The sequence below is a fragment of the Oncorhynchus kisutch genome, linkage group LG25, assembly GCF_002021735.2.
Source record: "Oncorhynchus kisutch isolate 150728-3 linkage group LG25, Okis_V2, whole genome shotgun sequence".
Taxonomy (NCBI): domain Eukaryota; kingdom Metazoa; phylum Chordata; class Actinopteri; order Salmoniformes; family Salmonidae; genus Oncorhynchus; species Oncorhynchus kisutch.
Genome location: NC_034198.2, coordinates 25,276,973 through 25,299,164, shown reverse-complemented (window position 1 = coordinate 25,299,164; position 22,192 = coordinate 25,276,973). Strand labels below are relative to the sequence as shown.

At 42.9% G+C, this 22,192-nt stretch overlaps 1 protein-coding gene across 9 annotated transcripts in view; it reads left to right on the top strand.

Moving 5' to 3' along the window:
- The window catches only part of tanc2b (tetratricopeptide repeat, ankyrin repeat and coiled-coil containing 2b), a 213,023-nt gene that overhangs the window by 130,196 nt on the left and 60,635 nt on the right, over positions 1–22,192 (top strand). Inside the window, exon 1 of one of the 9 annotated variants that reach the window (XM_031805239.1) lies at positions 3,728–4,359. The exons of 7 other annotated variants lie outside the window; for them this stretch is intronic. In XM_031805239.1, the coding sequence (XP_031661099.1) occupies positions 4,245–4,359 (115 nt within the window). In that variant the 5' untranslated portion in view covers positions 3,728–4,244. Of the gene's footprint in view, positions 1–3,727; positions 4,360–22,192 lie in introns of those variants that run through there. One more of the 9 variants, XM_031805241.1, reaches the window with a different exon arrangement.

The window sequence follows — 22,192 nt, the reverse complement described above, 5'->3', positions numbered from 1 at the left end:
TTGAACTATAATAACAGGGCCAGTTTACAAGTAGGCCTAGCCTTATTATAACTTTATGTACCAGGAAACTTTTCTTTTTACACACAGGAACATCCTGGTGAGGGTTTGTTCTATTTAGTCCTATAGGAGACTAGATCACGGTGGTCTTATATTCTGGCTCACTGCAGACGGTCATTTTGTTTCTTACAGACTTGTGCAATTCCATACCCGCACTTCTGGACCTAATCAAAGAGGTTGGTGTGTCCTCGGGATACAAAATAAATCATGTCAAATCCTCAGTTATGATGCTAGAGGAGGAAATTCATAGACCTACACCTCTGACTTGTTTTTTGAATGCAACGGAATGCTTTACGTATCTCTGCATTCGTATTATGCCAGAGATTGACTGCATAGTCTCAACTAACTATGACCCTGTCATAGATTCAGGTAGATGGTCATCTTTACCTATATCTTTAATTGTCCGGATTAACATTCTGAAAATGAATGTCCTCCCAAAACTGTTGTATCTATTTCAGAACATTCCCTTGTCGCAGCCACCATCCCTCTTTACAAGGCTTAAAACGATGTTCACTATATGTATCTGGAATAACAGACGTCCCAGAGTTTGCTTGTCCTTATTGTACCTACCGTTTGTTAGAGGGGGGCTCCATTTGCCTAATATCTAGTGGTACTACTGGGCAGCTCAGCTTCGCACTGCTATGTACTATTTTACCTCCAAGTCTCTCTCTTCGTGGATGAAGATTGAAATGTCTTCAGTTGTCACCCCTGTTAGCCTCTACATTTACTCAGCTGATATCAAGACACACAAAAAAACATGTTTTTAATATGATCAACGTTTGGTATGAGGTGTGGAAGTTCCTTGATGAAACGCATTCTTTGTCATGTTTTAGTCCTGTCTGGGTAAACCACAGTTTCACTCCTGGGAGAGCTGATCTGGGTTTCCAGCAAGTGTTTAAGGAAAGTTTGAGACCTTTATAAAGAAGGTGTTTTTATGTCATTTGAAGAACTCATAGCAAAATGTGACATTCCTAGAATTAGTTTTAAAAATATATATTTACAGCTAAGGAGCTTCCTGACGGCTACCCCTTCAGAACCCCTTCTGTCCACTTTAGAAAATACGATCTCAACCTATTTTCATGGTAAGGGTAGAATTACAGCTCAATACAATATGCTAGAGTTTGGTGTCATGACGGTGGCCTGGGGATAGGTTTATGACAGACATAAATACCTCTTTCCCTCTTTTTCCTCTCTCTACCCTACTGATGTTACATTCGCAAACCCCTTTGGTTAACATAGAGATTCTGGGAACATCAGAAGGTGGGGGGAAATGAACTATATTCTGGTAATCCGACCAATTGAACATATGCGGTGGTACTTAATGAATATGATGTCAGTTCGGTTGTCATCTGAGACATTCTCATCAATGATACGATGACATAAATTGTACATTGTACATCTACACATCAGAGTTATTGGATTCCGATGGAATTGTTGTTAAATTTAAACGTTTTGAATATGAAATTAATTGTGATGAACTCGTTACCTGTATAAAAGACACCTGTCCACACACTCGATCAAACAGACTCCAACCTCTCCACAATGGCCAAGACCAAATAGCTGTGTAAGGACATCAGGGATAAAATTGTAGACCTGCACAAGGCTGGGATGGGCTACAGGACAATAGGCAAGCAACTTGGTGAGAAGGCAACAACTGTTGGCACAATTATTAGAAAATGGAAGAAGTTCAAGATGATGGTCAATCACACTCGGTCTGGGGCTCCATGCAAGATCTCACCTCGTGGGGCATCAATGATCATGAGGAAGGTAAGGGATCAGCCCAGAACTACACGGCAGGACCTGGTCAATGACCTGAAGAGAGCTGGGACAACAGTCTCAAAGAAAACCATTAGTAACACATTACACCATCATGGATTAAAATCCTGCAGCGCGCACAAGGTCCCCCTGCTCAAGCCAGTGCATGTCCCAGGCCCGTCTGAGGTTTGCCAATGACCATCTGGATGATCCAGAGGAGGAATGGGAGAAGGTCATGTGGTCTGATGAGGCAAAAATAGAGATTTTTAGTCTAAACTCCACTCGCCGTGTTTGGGGGAAGAAGAAGGATGAGTACAACCCCAAGAACACCATCCCAACCATGAAGCATGGAGGTGGAAACATAATTCTTTGGGGATGCATTTCTGCTAAGGGGACAGGACGACTGCACTGTATTGAGGGGAGGATGGATGGGGCCATGTATCGTGAGATCTTGGCCATCAACCTCCTTCCCTTAGTAAGAGCATTGAAGATGGGTCGTGGCATGACAACGACCTGAAACACACAGCCAGGGCAACTAAGGAGTGGCTCCGTAAGAAGCATCTCAAGGTCCTGGAGTGGCCTCGCCAGTCTCCAGACCTGAACCCAATAGAAAATCTTTGGAGGGAGCTGAAAGTCTTTATTGCCCAGCGACAGCCCCGAAACCTAAAGGATCTGGAGAATGTCTGTATGGAGGAGTGGGCCAAAATCCCTGCTGCAGTGTGTGCAAACCTGGTCAAGAACTACAGGAAACGTATGATCTCTGTAATTGCAAACAAAGGTTTCTGTACCAAATATTAAATTCTGCTTTTCTCATGTATCAAATACTTGTCATGCAATAAAATGCAAATTAATTACTTAAAAATCATACACTGTGATTTTCTGGATTTTTGTTTTAGATTCCGTCTCTCACAGTTGAAGTGTACCTATGATAAAAATGACAGACCTCTACATGCTTTGTAAGTAGGAAAACCTGCAAAATCAGCAGTGTATCAAATATTTGTTCTCCCCACTGTATGTGATAGTGGATTAGGGGCCTGAGGGCACTCAGTGTGGTGTGAAATCTGTTCTGAATATATTGTAATGTTTTTTAAATTGTATAACTGCGTTAATTTTGCCGGACCCCAGGAAGAGTAGCTGATGCCTTGGCAGCAGCTAATGTGGATCTATGTTAAATACAAAATACACATTTTCAGGAAAGGTTCTGAATTTCGCTTTCCAATTCTCTTTTAGAACTTTGCTGCTACGTCTGACGAGAACAGAAAACATAATAATGATTATGGCTTATTGAGAGACAGAGAGAGAGAAGTGTAGGGGGAGAACGATAGAGAAGGCTAGGGGGAGAAAGCGACACAACTAGAATTGAAATCACAAAATGTTGACTGTCACGGAGGACCAGATCCAATCAACATATCGGTCTAAGTTTCCTGCACATCTTTACGCCAACATCAGAGCATCCCCATCCCATAATTTAATCTATTTCAATCCCATGTAATCACACCAGCCAGAGAGGGAGAAAGGAAGGAAGTAACTGAGACCAAGGATGCATGAGAAGAAGGAGAAAATAGAGAATATCTATAAAAATGGCTGCGGTTGAAGGGCCATGAGTTTCAAGGGTAAGACAAGGACAGACAGGCGGGTGCAGGGAGGCTCGGGCCCAAGAGGAGGTTGAGTAATATTTTCACATAGAGACCCTATCTCCCTGCAGATGATCCTGCTTTTGTTTTTACCCAGATCTGTCCCCAAAGCTTCTCACCACTATAAACTGTGAAAGGGTCCCTTTAATACGACCCTCCCTCACTCCCTTCTCCTCTTTTATTACATTTTTTTTCTCTCTTTCCATCTATCCATACTCTCCTCCTCCCTCCCTGTCCTCCCTGGTGGTTGTCATGACAACAGCAGCACTGCGCCATTCATCTGCTGGTGTAGAGAGGAGACCTGGGCTCCCTGCTACCATGGAACTATCAGCGCCTCTCACATCCATACATAACACCTCTAAGCGCTAGTCACGGACACGAATGAGCTCGCAATCCATCTAATGGTCACTTCTGCTGCTTAGGAAAGGTCTTCTTTTTTTGGAAAGAAATAGCTGGCCAACTGTCTGAGGATGCATGAAGCCATCCGAGGGAATGTCACCTCGGTGTCCCTTTCTCTTTCCCTAGTGACACAGTGACTGCTGCCTGGGTGCCTTCCTCCTCCACCTCCTTCCCCTCTTCCTCTTCCTCCTCTCACTCCTCCTGTCACCCAGCCATATCTGCCTCCTGCCCCCATATCATTTACCGCGGCTGAATCGAGCGGACTGAACAGCGTCTGCAGCACTGAGACCTGTGGAGGATTACTTTGAAAGAAGAGAGGAGGAGAAAGCTTCTTATTTTTCCTCCCGTTTGGCTTGCAGTGCCGCTTGCCGTGTGGCTACCAACCAGAGGCTGTTTTGGATGAACTGGTCATCGTTCAGGGAGGAAGGTCTGTTTGTGTCACTGGACGGAGAAGGAGGGGAACTGGTGACATATTCCAGCCTTCCACAATCATGCGGGATCTGGTTTGAGAATGGTGAGCCACTCCGAACTAGGGATGGGCACGGTTATTAGAATAGCTGAATATCTGAATGGACGTTAGTGTCCTATCACTTGTGTGAGTGTTCATTTTGTAGAGAAAATTTGTAGGCCTATTTTAACAATGACAAAGCTTAAAATAATGTATCCTTGTGACATTGTTAAATACACAAGGATATCCCATACCACCTCTGCTATACCTCACCTGGTCTGCACCAGGCCTGGCCCAGGTGAGGACGCTCTATGGGGGGTCAGTGTGTAGGAGTGGATGGATACATCATAGGCTTGAATGCTTTTCTTGGTACAGCAAGCTGGGCTTGTAAGGAGAAAGAGGAGGTAGGCTAAGGTCTTTGCGGCTGTAATCAGAATGTAGGTTCAAGGAAGAGTGAATCAACCAGAGTGCCATACTGATACTGTTTTTGCGGTGAGTTTGTCTTGTTTCATGCGTCAGCGTGGGTAGACATTGACTCGTCTCTGAGTGCAAGTGTGTGTGTGTCAAAGCACTAACTGGCTACTGGTGGGCGGCTTCTGGTGCTCACGCTGTAGGATCCACCTGTACTTCTGATTATGTGTGCGCATCCATTTGTTATGTCCATATATATCTGAGTTGATATGTCTGTTAACAGGTGGAAATAGTATGTTAGGTAGGTTGTCCTCGACCCGCATCGTGTCATCAGGTTGTTGTTGTTATGTATCACAATTTGAGAGACGTCATGTCTTCCTTCCCACTCTCGGCTCCATACCTCCATCGGAGCTGCTTGCCTATCACTCTCTCTCTCTCTGTCTCTCTCTCTCTCTGTCTCTCTCTCTCTCTCTCTCTCTGTGTCTCTCTGTGTCTCTCTCTGTCTCTCTCTGTGTCTCTCTCTGTGTCTCTCTCTCTGTGTCTCTCTCTGTGTCTCTCTCTCTGTCTCTCTCTCTCTCTCTCTCTGTGTCTCTCTCTGTGTCTCTCTCTGTGTCTCTCTCTGTGTCTCTCTCTGTGTCTCTCTCTGTGTCTCTCTCTGTCTCTCTCTCTGTCTCTCTCTCTGTGTCTCTGGGATAGCCATCTAGCTGGTATAAACCACATAACAAAATGAACCTCATCAGTAGCTGCTACTGCTGGTGGTTTCAGGTGAATGAAGGCATTTGATGAGGAGAAGGATACACGCACTCACCATCGACAAATTCCAGAGGAGTCACTTCCTGCAGAGAGTTGTGATAAGGCTCCTTGTTGTCGGTCAGTCTCGGTTAGAAAGGATATTAGCATTAAACAACGACACTCTGTCCCTCTTGACAGACTTAGACACAAACAATCAGTCTGTTATGGTGTGTGTGTTTGTGTGTGTGCTTTCAGGCAGAGGGCAGCTCGCCTCCCTGTGTCTGTGACATGATTACATCACAGGGCTTGATGATGACATGTGTACATTCAGCCTCTCCACCTGCCATCTTGGATGGGATGATGTTGAAGGATGTGAATCTGTCACAAGGCATTACCCCTATTGAGCTGAAGGTCATGTTGGGAAGAGATAGACAAATACAGATAGGATTCATCTACCGGTATATGCTCCTTTAGAGTATTGCCTAAGACAATGATGGAACTTGAAAGTCTATGGAAGTAGCATGTGCCGTTAATCATTGGAAAATGTTGCTATTTCCGTGTGTTAGTTGGTGTCCCCCATTTTATAGCTAAGCCAGATCTCTGTTGAAATGAGGGAGCGTTAGTCACTCAGTATTATTTCTTCATGTTGAATTGTCAATTATTTGTTTCTTGATCTACAGGTAACTGCAAAAATAAAGGAAACACCAACATAAAGTGTCTTAATAGGGCCTTGTACCACCACGAGCCAGAACAGCTTCAGTGCACCTTAGCATAGATCCTACAAGTGTCTGGAACTCTATTGGATGGATGCGACACCATTCTTCCTTGAGAAATTCCATAATTTGGTGTTTTGTTGATGGTGGTGGAAAACGCTGTCGCTCCAGAACCTCCCATATGTATTACATTGAATTGAGATCTGGTGACTGAGCCAGCCATGGCATATGGTTTGCACTGTTTTCATGCTCATCAAACCATTCAGTGACCACTTGTACCCTGTGGATGGAAGCATTGTCATCCTATGGGTGCATAGACATGGTAGACAAAATAATGACCTGCTCAGCATTTTTATACATGACCCTAAGCAGTATGGAATGTTAATTGCTTAATTAACTTAGGAGCCACAACTGTGTGCAAGCACTTGCTTTCAATATACTTTGTCTTCCTCATTTACTCAAGTGTTTCCATTATTTTGGCAGTTACCTCTACCTCTATCTGTCAGACATGTTGGATCGTCTGACCTTGTTTGACAGTCATCACTGATTATAGTGTGTTTTATCAGAAACCAACTAAATACTATACAGAGTACTGAACTCAATTGATATATTTACTTCACTTTGTGGAAGGTTGAGTAAAACCCTTTCTATGAGGAGCTGAGGGTTTGTTGTTTTAGTTTTTCGGCAGAAACCTATGTATGAGTGAGGGAATCCCAGTTGTTTCACGGTTCACTCACCTGCAACTCCAAACCTTAAAACCTCTGAACCCATTCTACTTTAGGTGATATCAATGTTCTGTATTGCTCAATTTCTCCCCTATTTCCGCACAGCAATCCCATGACCCTGTATCAGACAATTGGGTTTAGAAACCCGAGCGAAGTTGGGGGAATAAATCTCAAAAGCGAAACATCCAATCTCCTGAGGTGTTTTCTACATCAATTCTGATAAACAGTCAGCTACAGCTAGCAACATTCACACGGAGAACGGTTGCACATTAGTAATAATAGCCTGTTACAAATTCATTTAAGGTTAATTTGGTTATCAAAGGAAAACCAGGGGAGCATAACGTGTATTCTATTCTCTTGAAAAAGCAACAGCCTCTGGGTTGGTTCCTGCATGTTGGAGCTTCGTACAGACCATTTTCACCACTCAATTGTTATCAGAAAGCCAGCCAGCCCACTGAAAGAGAGACTGGATGTGTCGCAAATGGCACGCTATTTTCCTATGTAGTGCACTACTTTTGACCAGGAAACATAGGGTGCCATTTGGGATGCAAACACTGTCTCCATAGAAAGTAGTCAAAGTCTGTACTCTGCATGGTGACGTTCAAGCAATAAATCAAGTGTTGATGACACCACTCTCTTGTAAAAAACCCTACTTTGTCTCTGAGAGTGAAAGGTTGGAACCGGAATCTCATTATGTTGACTGTCTGGTTGGTGGAGAGGTGGAGAGGTGGAGAGGTGGAGGCTGTTGAAAGTACTTGGAGCCTGTCAAGTCCATCCATCACCTCAGTGTCACTGCAGCATCACTGTCGAAACACAACTCATCTACAATTGTGTTGCTACAACTAAACCTTCACTATGAGTTAATGCAGGTTAATGTAGGTCAGAAAGTATTGTACATTTGTAAATTTTTTTGTGCCTTTAGTACGAGTTAAGTTGTAAAATAATTGATTTAGAATGACTTTGTTATTGGTTTTATACAGGGTGATTAAACAGTGCAGGACTTGTCTAGAAGGAGCAATGGAGTCAATTGAACCTGTTCATAGGAGTCAGTATATGTTTAAGTGGATTTATTGTCAATATGTATGACTTTTTTGTTTCATTGGGTTATCAGTGGGTTCTTATACAATGAAAGACTGCGTCCCAAATCATACCCATTTCCTATACAGCGTACTTTTTTGACCAGGGCCCATAGCAGTGCATTATAAAGGGAATATGGTGCCATTTGGGACGCACACAAAGACTGTTCTACAAGAAGCTGTGTTAGAATGAGAAACCCGCAGTGTGCTATTAATAGGCTTGATAATGATTTGCTTACAAAACACAGCAGTGGGATTACCATGCGTTACATACACTGACTACCCCTCCACTCCTCTGCTAATGTTGACACTACCAAAATGAGCAAACACTCCTGTTACAGGTAAATTCAGTTGGGTGTTTGTGTGTCACTAGGGCTGTCACAGACGTCATAGTCCACTGCACAACTTTACAGCATGGCGATAACACCAATCTCCCAAAGCCCCTTTAATACCTGTCATTCAGTACAAAATCATATATCTTGGCAGTGGGAGGAGAGGACTGTTATCTAGGCTAGGTTTTGGAGTCATGTATCCATTGACAGTGGATATGTTGACCCAAATATGTTAGTCTCTTGGGATTCAGGTCACCACGCCAGTGTTTTCCATTGATGATACTATTGCTATAACTGCAATTAGGTGAATGGATGGTCTGTGTCAATTAAGCTACGCTCTTTTGTCTTTTCTCATCCTCGTTATCTTTACAGGGAAATTGCTTTCACTAACATTAGTGACTTTCACTGTTTTTCCTTACTTGGTTGTGCTTAAATCACCTCCACTCTTCTCAAAGACATCTTGCCTGAAACAAGTCAATAAGTGTTTGTTTTTTACTTTTAGAAATACAAATCCTATGCATTATTATTAACCTTCTACTTGACTTAGTGTCAGCCAGAGGTATCCATCTACAGCAGGGGTATTCCGGTCTCACCCTACGAGGTCCAGAGTCTGCTGGTTTTTGTTCTACCTGATAATTAAATGCACCCACCTGGTGTCCCAGGTCTAAATCCGTCCCTGATTTAGAGGGGAAGAATGAAGAAACTCAGTGAAACTGGCTTTGGGATCCAGATTTTAATTTAAGGGATCTACAGTATGTGAGGTTATTCACAGTAGGATGTTTTTATTTCCCCAATGCCACTGTGCTTCTGCTTGCTCTTTGGAGTCTAGGTCAGGTTACTGTAAATCACTTTGTGACAAATTGCTAATGTAAAAAAGTCTTTATAAATACATTTTATTGGCCTCCCGAGTGGCGCAGCGGTCTAAGGCATCAGTACAGACTCAGGTTCGATCCCAGTCTGTGTCACAACCGGCCGTGACCGGGAGTCCCATAGGGCGGTGCACAATTGGACCAGCATAGTCCTGCTTAGAGGAGGGTTTGGCCGGTGGAGCTTTACTTGGCTCATCACGCTCTAGTGACTCCTTGTGGCATGTCGGGCACCTGCAGGCTGACTTCGGTCATTAGTTGAACAGTGTTTCCTCCGAACACATTGGTGCTGCTGGCTTCCGGGTTAAGCGGGCGGTGGTGTTAAGAAGAGCGGTTTGGCGGGTCATGTTTCGGAGGAGGCATGACTCGACCTTCACCTCTCCCGAGCCCGTTGGGGAGTTTTAGCGATGAGACAATCATAATTGGATCGGAATTGGATATCACAAAATTGGTGGGAAAAAGGGGGTATAAAATGATGTATATATCAATGTTATTGATTTAGGGAGTTAGGGTGGGTAAATAGGCATATACAATGCCTTCAGAAAGTATTTACACCCCTTGACCTTTTCCACATTTTGTTGTGTTCCAGCCTAAATTTAAGCCTGATTAAATTGAGATATTGTGTCACTGATCTACACACAATAACCCATACTTATCAAATTAGAATGATGTTTTTAGACATTTTTACAAAATGTAATAAAAAAGCTGAAATGTCTTGAGTCAATAAGTATTCAACCCCTTTGTTATTTTCAAGCCTAAATAAGTTCAAGAATAAACATTTGCATGACAAGTCCTTGGGAGGTTGCGAAGAAGGGCACCTATTGGTAGATGGGCAACAAAAAAAGCAGATATATAATATCCCTTTGAGCATGGTGAACTTATTAATTACGCTTCGGGTGGTGTCCCAATACACACAGTCACTACAAAGATACAGGCATTCTTCCTAACTCAGTTGCCAGAGAGGAAGGAAACCACTCAGGGAATTCACCATGAGGCCAATGGTGACTTTAAAACAGTTACAGAGTTTAATGGCTGTGCTAGGAGAAAACTGAGAAATTGATCAACATTGTAGTGACTCTACAATACTAACTTCATGAGTGAGGGAAAATAAGGAAGACTGTACAGAAGAAAAAAAAACATTCCAAAACATGTATTATGTTTTCATTAAGGCACTAATGTAATACTGCAAAAGAATGTGGCAAGGAAATGTACTTTTTGTCCTGAGTACAAAGTGCTATGTTTGGGGCAAATCCAACACAACACATTACTGAGTACCAAGCTTCATATTTTGACATTTACAAGCATGGTGGTGGCTGCATCGTGTTATCAGTATGCTCGTCATCCGCAAGGATATTGTACAATCCAGGTGTGCAAAGCTCTTATAGACTTACCCAGAATGACTCAAAGGTGATTCTAGCATATTGACTCAGGGGGTTGAATAATTATCTAATCAAGATATATTAGTGTTTTATTTTCTATTAATACAAATTTCAAATGTTTGAATTGTTCTTCCACTTTGACATTACTTTGTGTAGGTCGTTGTAAAAAAATACAATTAAATACATTTGTATCCCACTTTTTAACACAACAAAGTGTGGAAAAAATCAAGGGGTGGGTCACGTTCTGACCTTAGTTCCTTTTTTATGTCTTTGTGTTAGGTTGGTCAGGGCATGAGATGTGGTGGGTAGTCAGTTTTTTTTCTAGGTGGTTATATTTCTTTGTGTTTGGCCTAGTATGGTTCTCAATCAGAGGCAGGTGTTGTTCGTTGTCTCTGATTGAGAATCATACTTAAGTAGCCTGTTTTCCCCATTTTGGTTGAGGGTGTTTACTTTCTGTTTAGTGTCTGTTCACCTGGCAGAACTGTTTCCTTTTCTCTTTGTTTTTTTTTTTTGTGTAGTGTTCAGTTTTTCAATTAAAATATGACGAACACTCACCACGCTGCATTTTGGTCCTCCTCTCCTTCCACCAATGAGAATCGTTACAGAGTGTGAATACTTTCTGAAGGCACTGTATAAGAGACAGAGGTTGGAGGACCTAGACCATACTGCATGCATTGCTCTGGGCCTATAGCCTTACTAGGGGTTAGAGCTCAGTTGGGACTGGGGTCAGTGGTTAAGGGTCAAGGCATGCTGGCTTTTATTAGGGTTTGCTCCATCATCCATCCACATTGGGTGTTAAGCAATTATACTATACTCTCACCTCATAAATGCACTCTTCAATTGATGTGACATAACTCTCCACTGATGCTGTGTCATTCTCAATGCAATATCACAGTATCACATTGAACTCGAGTATATCACCTGTCCTCCTCGATGCACTATCACAGGGTCACAATGCTCTCCACTGATGGCGTGTCATTCTCAATGCAATATCACAGTATCACATTGAACTCGAGTATATCACCTGTCCTCCTCGATGCACTATCACAGGGTCACATAACTCTTCACTGATGGCGTGTCATTCTCATCCTCTCTCAGCTCAAGTCTCTCTCTCTTCCTCCACTATATTTAACAGAAGAGGACCTCCTAAATGTGTTACTGGTATGTTATTCTCAGCCTGTCTCAAACATACCCTCACCCTGTAGTCTCCATCCCTATAGTTATCTGAAGAGTGCCTCCTCAATGCAGTATAACAGTATCACGTAACTCTTTTCTGGTGTTGATGTGCCATTCTCAGTCTTCGCCCTGTATTCGTTTCCTCTCTTCCTCAGCTGTGGTTGTCTGAAGAGCAAGTGGCACTGCCTCTACATTGACCCTGACTGCAGCAGGTGGTCCGGGGGTGGACGTGAGAGAAATAATATTGTGAATGAAAGGTCAGGGTGTCGGACGTACTGACCATTAGCTTTTCTCTACCCCTTTCTGCTGAGTCATTGCTTTTGACATTTTAGTCATGTAGCAGATGCTCTTATCCACAACGACTGAGCAATTAGGGTTAAGTGCCTTGCTCAAGGGCACATCGACCGACTTTTCACCTAGTCCGCAGTTGAAGGAAGAACCCTACAGTAGAGGCCTGTATTGTAGTTCCTCCTCTCTGTAATCTCTTAGTTATCACCAGACCGTTATCATCCATGTTAACCAAGGCTGTTGGCTATAGAAGCTTGATTCTAATTTCAGGGAGCTACACTGTGATGACCCGCGGGGCTTATGTGTTTGAGTTGTGCCGTTTTGTTTTCGATTGTTGATATTGTTTGTCTTCCTGTGTTGTTTAATTCTCTTTGTATTTGTCTGTATTTGTATTGTCTTTTGTATCCTTAATGATACTGTATGTGTTAATGTACACAGAGCCACAAACAAAATGTCAACATGGGAATAGTAAAGTAATTCTCTTATCTTATGTAAGCATTGGTTGGATGGAATATAGGCTAACCTTACATGAACCGGCCCCTAGCTATAGCATGAATAATACTAGCATGTAAGCTTTGGATGTTGTCTTAAACTGTATTGGAAGTCTCGTGCTAGCTACTGTATATGTAGAATGAAAGTCGTGTGATAAAGACTCAATGTAACCTTCCATAAACCGGCATGTAGCTTTAATATATAAATACAAATTCCTATAAGTATTGCTATGTGAGAGTCTGGCATGAAAGACCTTGTAAACCTTACATAAACCGGACCGTAGCTATAACATTATTAATAATACTGGAGTTGCTTTAAGCTGTAATCCTGCTGGCACACAAAGGTTATCTGAGGCGCAAAATAAACAGCATTTGGGGCAGAGTGGAGAATGAGAGAACCATAGGTTAATGAGTGTTCTTAGAAGATCAGCTCCTCCCTCTGTGTGTGTTCTGTGTGTTACCTTAGTGGGCTAATCCCCCTATGGGTGTAATGACACACACACACACACACACACACACACACACACACACACACACTAAAGCGGCTGAGTTAATGGAGCTTGTACGGTGCTGCTGTCAGCAGCCTCTATTTTCAGTTTGAGCTGAATGAACACAATACCTCCCAGTGTTTCACACTCACATCTGGGCAGTGTTGTTGAGACAACCATCCAACCAGACAGGCTTTAAGTGGTACTGTAGTAGTTACTGTAGTGGTACTGCAGTAAGTCTTAGTAAGGTACTGTAGTGGTACTGCAGTAAGTCTTAGTAAGGTACTGTAGTAGTTACTGTAGCGGTACTGCAGCAAGCCTTTGTAAGGTACTGTAGTAGTTACTGTAGCGGTACTGCAGTAAGCCTTAGTAAGGTACTGTAGTAGTTACTGTAGTGGTACTGCAGTAAGTCTTAGTAAGATGCTGTAGTAGTTACTGTAGTGGTACTGCAGTAAGCCTTAGTAAGGTACTGTAGTAGTTACTGTAGTGGTACTGCAGTAAGCCTTAGTAAGGTACTGTAGTAGTTACTGTAGCAGTACTGCAGTAAGCCTTAGTAAGGTACTGTAATCAAATCAAATCAAATCAAATTTATTTATATAGCCCTTCGTACATCAGCTGATATCTCAAAGTGCTGTACAGAAACCCAGCCTAAAACCCCAAACAGCAAGCAATGCAGGTGTAGAAGCACGGTGGCTAGGAAAAACTCCCTAGAAAGGCCAATACCTAGGAAGAAACCTAGAGAGGAACCAGGCTATGTGGGGTGGCCAGTCCTCTTCTGGCTGTGCCGGGTGGAGATTATAACAGAACATGGCCAAGATGTTCAAATGTTCATAAATGACCAGCATGGTCGAATAATAATAAGGCAGAACAGTTGAAACTAGAGCAGCAGCACAGTCAGGTGGAAGTTGAAACTGGAGCAGCAGCATGGCCAGGTAGACTGGGGACAGCAAGGAGTCATCATGTCAGGTAGTCCTGGGGCATGGTCCTAGGGCTCAGGTCAGTTGAAACTGGAACAGCAGCATGGCCAGGTGGACTGGGGACAGCAAGGAGTCATCATGTCAGGTAGTCCTGGGGCATGGTCCTAGGGCTCAGGTCCTCCGAGAGAGAGAAAGAAAGAGAGAAGGAGAGAATTAGAGAACGCACACTTAGATTCACACAGGACACCGAATAGGACAGGAGAAGTACTCCAGATATAACAAACTGACCCCAGCCCCCCGACACATAAACTACTGCAGCATAAATACTGGAGGCTGAGACAGGAGGGAGTAGTTACTGTAGTGGTTACTGTAGTGGTACTGCAGTAAGTCTTAGTAAGGTACTGTAGTAGTTACTGTAGCGGTACTGCAGTAAGCCTTAGTAAGGTACTGCAGTAGTTACTGTAGTGGTACTGCAGTAAGTCTTAGTAAGGTACTGTAGTAGTTACTGTAGTGGTACTGCATTAAGTCTTAGTAAGGTACTGTAGTAGTTACTGTAGCGGTACTGCAGTAAGCCTTAGTAAGGTACTGCAGTAGTTACTGTAGTGGTACTGCAGTGGTTACTGTAGTGGTACTGCAGTAAGCCTTAGTAAGGTACTGTAGTAGTTACTGTAGCAGTACTGCAGTAAGCCTTAGTAAGGTACTGTAGTAGTTACTGTAGTGGTACTGCAGTAAGTTTTAGTAAGGTACTGTAGTAGTTACTGTAGCGGTACTGCAGTAAGCCTTAGTAAGGTACTGCAGTAGTTACTGTAGTGGTACTGCAGTAAGTCTTAGTAAGGTACTGTAGTAGTTACTGTAGTGGTATGGTACTGCAGTAAGTCTTAGTAAGGTACTGTAGTAGTTACTGTAGTGGTACTGCAGTAAGTCTTAGTAAGGTACTGTAGTAGTTACTGTAGCGGTACTGCAGTAGTTACTGTAGTGGTACTGCAGTAAGCCTAGTAAGATACTGCAGTAGTTACTGTAGCGGTACTGCAGTAAGCCTTAGTAAGGTACTGCAGTAAGCCTTAGTAAGGTGCTGCAGTAGTTACTGTAGTGGTACTGCAGTAAGCCTAGTAAGGTACTGCAGTAGTTACTGTAGCGATACTGCAGTAAGCCTAGTAATGTATTGCAGTAGTTACTGTAGCGGTACTGCAGTAAGCCTAGTAAAGTACTGCAGTAGGCCTAGTAAGGTATTGCAGTAGTTACTGTAGCGGTACTGCAGTAGGCCTAGTTAGGTACTGCAGTAGTTACTGTAGTGGTGCTGCAGTAAGTCTAATAAAGTACTGCAGTAGCCTACCTGGTTAAATAAATGTGAAATTTAAAATTTAAAATAAAAAAAGCCTAGTAAAGTACTACACTAGGCCTAGTAATGTACTGCAGTAGTTACTGTAGCAGTACTGCAGTAAGCCTTAGTAAGGTACTGTATAGTTACTGTAGCGGTACTGCAGTAAGCCTTAGTAAGGTACTGCAGTAGTTAATGTAGTGGTACTGCAGTAAGCCTAGTAAGGTACTGCAGTAGTTACTGTAGTGGTACTGCAGTAAGCCTAGTAAGGTACTGCAGTAGTTACTGTAGCGGTACTGCAGTAAGCCTTAGTGAGATACTGTAGTAGTTACTGTAGCGGTACTGCAGTAAGCCTTAGTAAGGTGCTGCAGTAGTTACTGTAGCGGTACTGCAGTAAGCCTAGTAAAGTACTGCAGTAGGCCTAGTAAGGTACTGCAGTAGTTACTGTAGTGGTACTGCAGTAAGCCTAGTAAGGTACTGCAGTAGTTACTGTAGTGGTACTGCAGTAAGCCTAGTAAGGTACTGCAGTAGTTACTGTAGCGGTACTGCAGTAAGCCTTAGTAAGGTACTGTAGTAGTTACTGTAGCGGTACTGCAGTAAGCCTTAGTAAGGTGCTGCAGTAGTTACTGTAGCGGTACTGCAGTAAGCCTAGTAAAGTACTGCAGTAGGCCTAGTAAGGTATTGCAGTAGTTACTGTAGCGGTACTGCAGTAGGCCTAGTTAGGTACTGCAGTAGTTACTGTAGTGGTACTGCAGTAAGTCTAGTAAAGTACTGCAGTAGGCCTAGTAAGGTACTGGAGCGGTACTGCAGTAGGCTTTGTAAGGTACTGCAGTAGTTACTGTAGTGGGCATACTGTTTTGTCCACTAGTGTGCCCAAGTGAATAAGGAGTTGTTTTTTTGTCCTTCATCCATAGCATGTTGCAGAACAAATACCATTACAATATAAAATGCTCATTATTTTTACATGTTTATTTATCCAGGAAGTCCCATTGAGGTCAGAGAGATATTGTGCTGCTTGGTTCATGGCAATGTGATTTCTGTGAATACAATGTGAATTCTGTGAATACAACTTGAATACTGTGTAACCTTGAATCAATAAATGTGAATACTGTAGATGACAATGGTGTGTTTACAGTAAAAGGAAATGCTTGTTGTCGTAGCGACCTTGAGGGCTTGGCAAGGTGTCTCTGCAAGTGCAGGGCCTACGGTGTAAATGTGTGATTTATAGCGACAGTCTCCAAACTTGCACTCCATGGAACATGCATTCCTGAAATGTACTGGGGCATTGCACAACTCAAAGGGCATGCCATTGAATTCAAACACACCAAAAAGGGGTGTGTTTATACAGGTGAGTGTGAATGACTGAGAGACATTATTGTAACACCTTGCTATCAACACCTTTTCTCATTGTTTATCATTCATGAATCGTTCATGTACATTCATTCATTCATATGGATATTAATTTCATATTTACATCTCATATGTTTGCACAAAGCCTAGCTTGTGTCTGAATGGACTGTCATATTTAAAATGAGCCTTTCTCTTTCATATGCACACATTGAATTAGAATCTAAATTAATACATTTTGCAGGAAATGTTATTTTTGATAATGTTTCTAAAGCCCTGGCTTTACAAAGACTGTCTGAGGGGAATAGAAATGACGTCTTTGATTAATGTCTTGGTCTGTTTCACACACACTACCACAATACCACACAACACACTACCACATTCTCACACACACACTACACACCACCACACTACACACTACCACATTCTCTCACACACACTACACACTACCACAATACCACACTACCACATTCTCACACACACACTACACACTACCACACTACCACATTCTCTCACACACACTACCACACTACCACATTCTCACACACACACTACACACTACCACACTACCACATTCTCTCACACACACTACCACACTACCACAATACCGCACTACACAATACACACTACACACTACCACATTCTCTCACACACACTACACACGACCACATTCTCACACTACACACTACCACACTACCACATTCTCTCACACACACTACACACTACCACACTACCACATTCTCACACACACACTACACACTACCACACTACCACATTCACACACACACTACCACATTCTCACACACACACTACACACTACCACACTACCACATTCACACTCACAGTACCACATTCTCACACACACACTACACACAACCACATTCTCACACGCACACTACACACTACAACACTAACACACTACTCACAGAGACTGTCTCAAATATATAGTGCACAGCTACCTGCATCCGTATATAGATATTTATTTATAAGCTTATTTGCCGAGTGGATTTGCCAACTGCCATCCATCGTGCCGTCACTCTGCCTGGCTGGTAAGGGCCTTCCTAGCTGCCACACGGAGCCTGTACTGCTGTACTGTAGTAGAGCTGCAGTCCCAGGGACTACACTGCTGCTAGTGTAGGTTTCCCACACTGTATATGTTTTTTATTAGTATCTGGTTATCCTCAATGTAGACTCAATGTGCGTGTTTGTGCGTATTTCAAGTTTTATTAGTCGTATATACAGGATACACATGGTATACACCGTCCAATGAATTGCTTGCTTGAAGGTTCCTTCTGGACAATGCAACAACAATAAGAAATAATAAAATATAAGAATACAAACAAAAGATCAATGACTCAGTAGAATAGAATAAACATTTTAGCATAATTATATTATAGGAAGGTACAATTTATTGTCCAATACTTATATTTGTTTTGGGGAAGTTGTGATTCGGGGCAAGTGTTTAAATTGTGTAGTATTTAGTATAGTATAGTATAGTATATAGTGTAGTATTTAGCAATAATAATACAAGTCTGGGAGCAGCTGTGTGTTTGCGTGTGCGTGTGAGCAAACTATAGTTTTGGCAAGTCGGTTAGGACATCTACTTTGTGCATGACACAAGTACATTTTCCAACAATTGTTTACAAACAGATTATTTCACTTATAATTCACTGTATCACAATTCCAGTTGTTCAGAAGTTTACATGCATTAAGTTGACTGTGCCTTTAACCAGCTTGGAAAATTCCAGAAAATTATGTCATGGCTGTAGAAGCTTCTGATAGGCTAATTGACATCATTTGAGTCTGTGTACCTGTGGATGTATTTCAAGGCCTACCTTCAAACGCAGTGCCTCTGTGCTTGACATCATGTGAAAATCAAAAGAAATCAGCCAAGATATCAGAAAAAAATTGTAGACCACCACAAGTCTGGTTCATTCTTGAGAGCAATTTCCAAACGCCTGAAGGTACCATGTTCATCTGTACAAACAATAGTACGCAAGTATAAACACCATAGGACCACGCAGCCGGCATACCGCTCAGGAAGGAGACGCGTTCTGTCTCCTAGAGATGAACGCACTTTGGTGCGAAAAGTGCAAATCAATCCCAGAACAACAGTAAAGACCTTGTGAAGATGCTGGAGGAAACAGGTACAAAAGTATCTATATCCACAGTAAAACGAGTCCTATATCGACATAAAAAAGGCCGGTCAGCAAGGAAGAAGTCACTGCTCCAAAACCGCCATAAATTAGCCAGACTACAGTTTGCAACTGCACATGGAGACAAAGATCATACTTTTTGTAGAAATGTCCTCTGGTCTGATGAAACAAAAATAGAACTGTTTGGCCATAATGACCATTATTATGTTTGGAGGAACATGGGGGAGGCTTGCAAGCCAAAGAACACCATCCAACCGTGAAGCACGGGGGTGGTAGCATCATGTTGTGGGGGTGCTTTGCTGCAGAAGGGACTGGTGCACTTCACAAAATCGACTTCCAAAGTTGTGGCAAAATGGCCAAGGACAACAAAGTCAAGGTATTGGAGTTGCCATCACAAAGCCCTGACCTCAACCCAATAGAAGATTTGTGGGCAGAACTGAAAAAGTGTGTGCGAGCAAGGAGGCCAACAAACCTGACTCAGTTCCACCAGCTCTGTCAGGAGGAATGGGCCAAAATTCACCCAACTAATTGTGGGAAGCTTGTGGAAGGCTACCCAAAATGTTTGACCCAAGTTAAACAATTTAAAGTCAATGCTACCAAATACTAATTGAGTGTATGTAAACTTCTGACCCACTGGGAATGTGACGAAAGAAATAAAAGATAAAATAAATCATTCTCTCTATTATTATTCTGACATTTCACGTTTAAAATAAATATGTTATCTTAACTGACCTAAAACAGGGATTTTTGACTAGGATTAAATGTCAGAATTGTGAAAAACTGAGTTTAAATGTATTTGGCTAAGGTGTTTGTAAACTTCCAACTTCAACTGTATCTCTTTGGGTGTGTGTGTGAGTGAGTGAGTGCATGTATGCTAAGGTGCAGAGTGTCAGTGCAGTTGGTCAGTCCAGTTCAAGTGTTCAGTAGTCTGATGGTATCAGACTTCATGCTCCGATACTGTCTGCCAGTAAGGGAGAGAACAGCTTGTGGCTGGGCTCTGTGGGATCCCTGATTATGCTGCAGGCCTTCCTATCGAGTAGATGTCCTGAATGGGTGGGAACACGGCCCTAGTGATGTACTGGGCTGTCTTCACCACCCGCTGGAGGGCCTTGCGGTCATGGACGGAGCAATTCCCATACCAGGCCATGATGCAACCGGTCTGGACACTTTCGATGATGCAGAGGTAGTATTTGGGGAGGACCTGGGGCGGCATGCTGAATTTCTTCAGCCGCGTTAGGAAGTAGAGGCACTGTTGCTCCCTCTTGACAATGGTGGTGGTGGTGTTGGTCCATGTCAAGTCCTCAGTGATCTGGACACTGAGGAACTTAAAACTACTGTGTGTGTGTGTGTGGTATGTGTATCTCTTACCCAATGCTGAGTCATTAATAGCTCTAAACACTACCCTACATGCAGGACTGTTCTCAATAGTATAGTACTGTATATCATGGTGCTGGTGGGGCGTCTCTGTGAGTGAGTCCTCTCCCACTCCTCTCCTGGCTGTGACTCAGTAGGGCTTCTTGTCACTGTGGCCTCTGTGCTGCCTGGCTCTGTGCTGCCTGGCTCTGTGCTGCCTGGCTCTGTGCTGCTTGGCTCTATTACTTCCTCCGTTCTGCTGGTTGAACTGAGTCGTGTTAGTAAACTTCCTCTTCCATACTGTACTGTACACGGACAGTGGCATTCAGTAGACTGGTATACTGTATCTTGTATCACTCCTCAGCCCTCTGTGTTCTCCTGATTTGAACCCTGAGCCAACTCAACAGTGCTGAGTTGTTCTTGCTGTACTCCAGTTGTTGTGAGGCATCGTCAGAGGGGCAGATGTTTCAACCGCCTCTTGACATGCAGCCTGGCCCAGTTGGGGCATATTCTCTGTCTGTATGTATACTACAGACAGTAGCCTGGCCCAGTTGGGGCATATTCTCTGTCTGTATGTATACTACAGACAGTAGCCTGGCCCAGTTGGGGCATATTCTCTGTCTGTATGTATACTACAGACAGTAGCTTCAACCTATCATGACAGAGAAAAGGGTGAACAGTCACAGTATCTTAAGGGCATGCCATATAGTTATATATTCCTAAATGTTTCTGTTGAACCAAGTCTTCAGTATTGGGTAATAGACAGACAATGTGATAAGCTAGGTATATGTGGCTGAGAATGGTGGAGTTATTTTGCATAATTGTCCAACACCAGCCATTTAGGGGAGTGAGAGCCCACACTCAGTGGAGCGAGAGAAAAGCTGCTTAGAATATGTCATGGGATTCCAGCTAAGCTAGCCTATTAAATTAACACCTGTTTAGAATGGGGATCAGATTTCTCTTGAACTGCATTGTCTTACGTCAGATGGCGTCTCTCAACCGAACTGTTCAGTTTGTCATACATTTGTGTAACAGATAGACATCTCTGTAGTGGTTATCCTATGACGTGTACATCCCTGGCTAGCGTAACATTGCATCATAACATTGCTGGTGCAGCACATGGGATGTGTGAAACTTCCTCCTCAGCCTAAAGTGTCCCGTTTGTGTCGCCTCATTAGCTAGCTTTTGAGGTGACGTGATCGGGTAAGACGCTTGAGGAGGGCGTGTGTTTGTGAGGCAGAGGTTCTGCATTTGCGGCAGGTATGGGCCGAATCGGGAGGAATTGGTACTCGCTAAGCAAGCAGCGTGACGTCCTTTAAACTGGCATAACATTCAAGTTCAGAATGTGTCGCCATTATATTAGTCTATAAAACTGATCCAGTGTACACCTCACTTGAGGAAGTCCGCTGTTATTCCATTATTTTCTGTTGTATTTTATTCTATTACATTCTATTCTATTCTGAGCCAAACAGATTTGTCACATCCGCCACCCCCAAATTTGTATCACTCTAACATTCTCGACACCTTTCCTGTTGTGTGGAAGTGATCTGTTGACAGGTTGGCTGTCGGAGTCGGGTGTGAATACATTCCCAAAATGGATGCATGTCATTTGCATTCTTGCTGTGATTGCGTCACTAGGCTGACAGACATTTGCATTTGTCAGTGCTGTTAAGTTGATTATTCGATAGAAGTCTATGAGTATATTTGACATTCTGTTCTATGTTATACTGTAAGTATCATCTTTACCTCCCGATAGTTTTAAATGCCCAAGGAATGTGGTTAGTGGATTTGGTATTGTAATGTATAGGACTAATGTATAGGAAGTGTTGGCTTGGTGTTCTGTATACTATATGACACTGTAACAATCCTGTTTCTCTTGAGCTAAAGTTGTACCTGTGACCAAACTCAAATGAGCGACATGGATAGGCTTTGCTGCGTGTTAGTCATTTCAATGTGCCGACGCAATCTCATAAGCTCTCTCTGTCTGTCTCCCCCTCTCTCTTCTATCACCGTCTGTCTCCCCCTCTCTCTTTTCTATAATTTGGGTGTTCTGTGTCACTGTGTGTGTGTATGTTGTCTCCTTCTATATATGTGTGTGTGTGTGTGTGTGTGTGTGTGTGTGTGTGTGTGT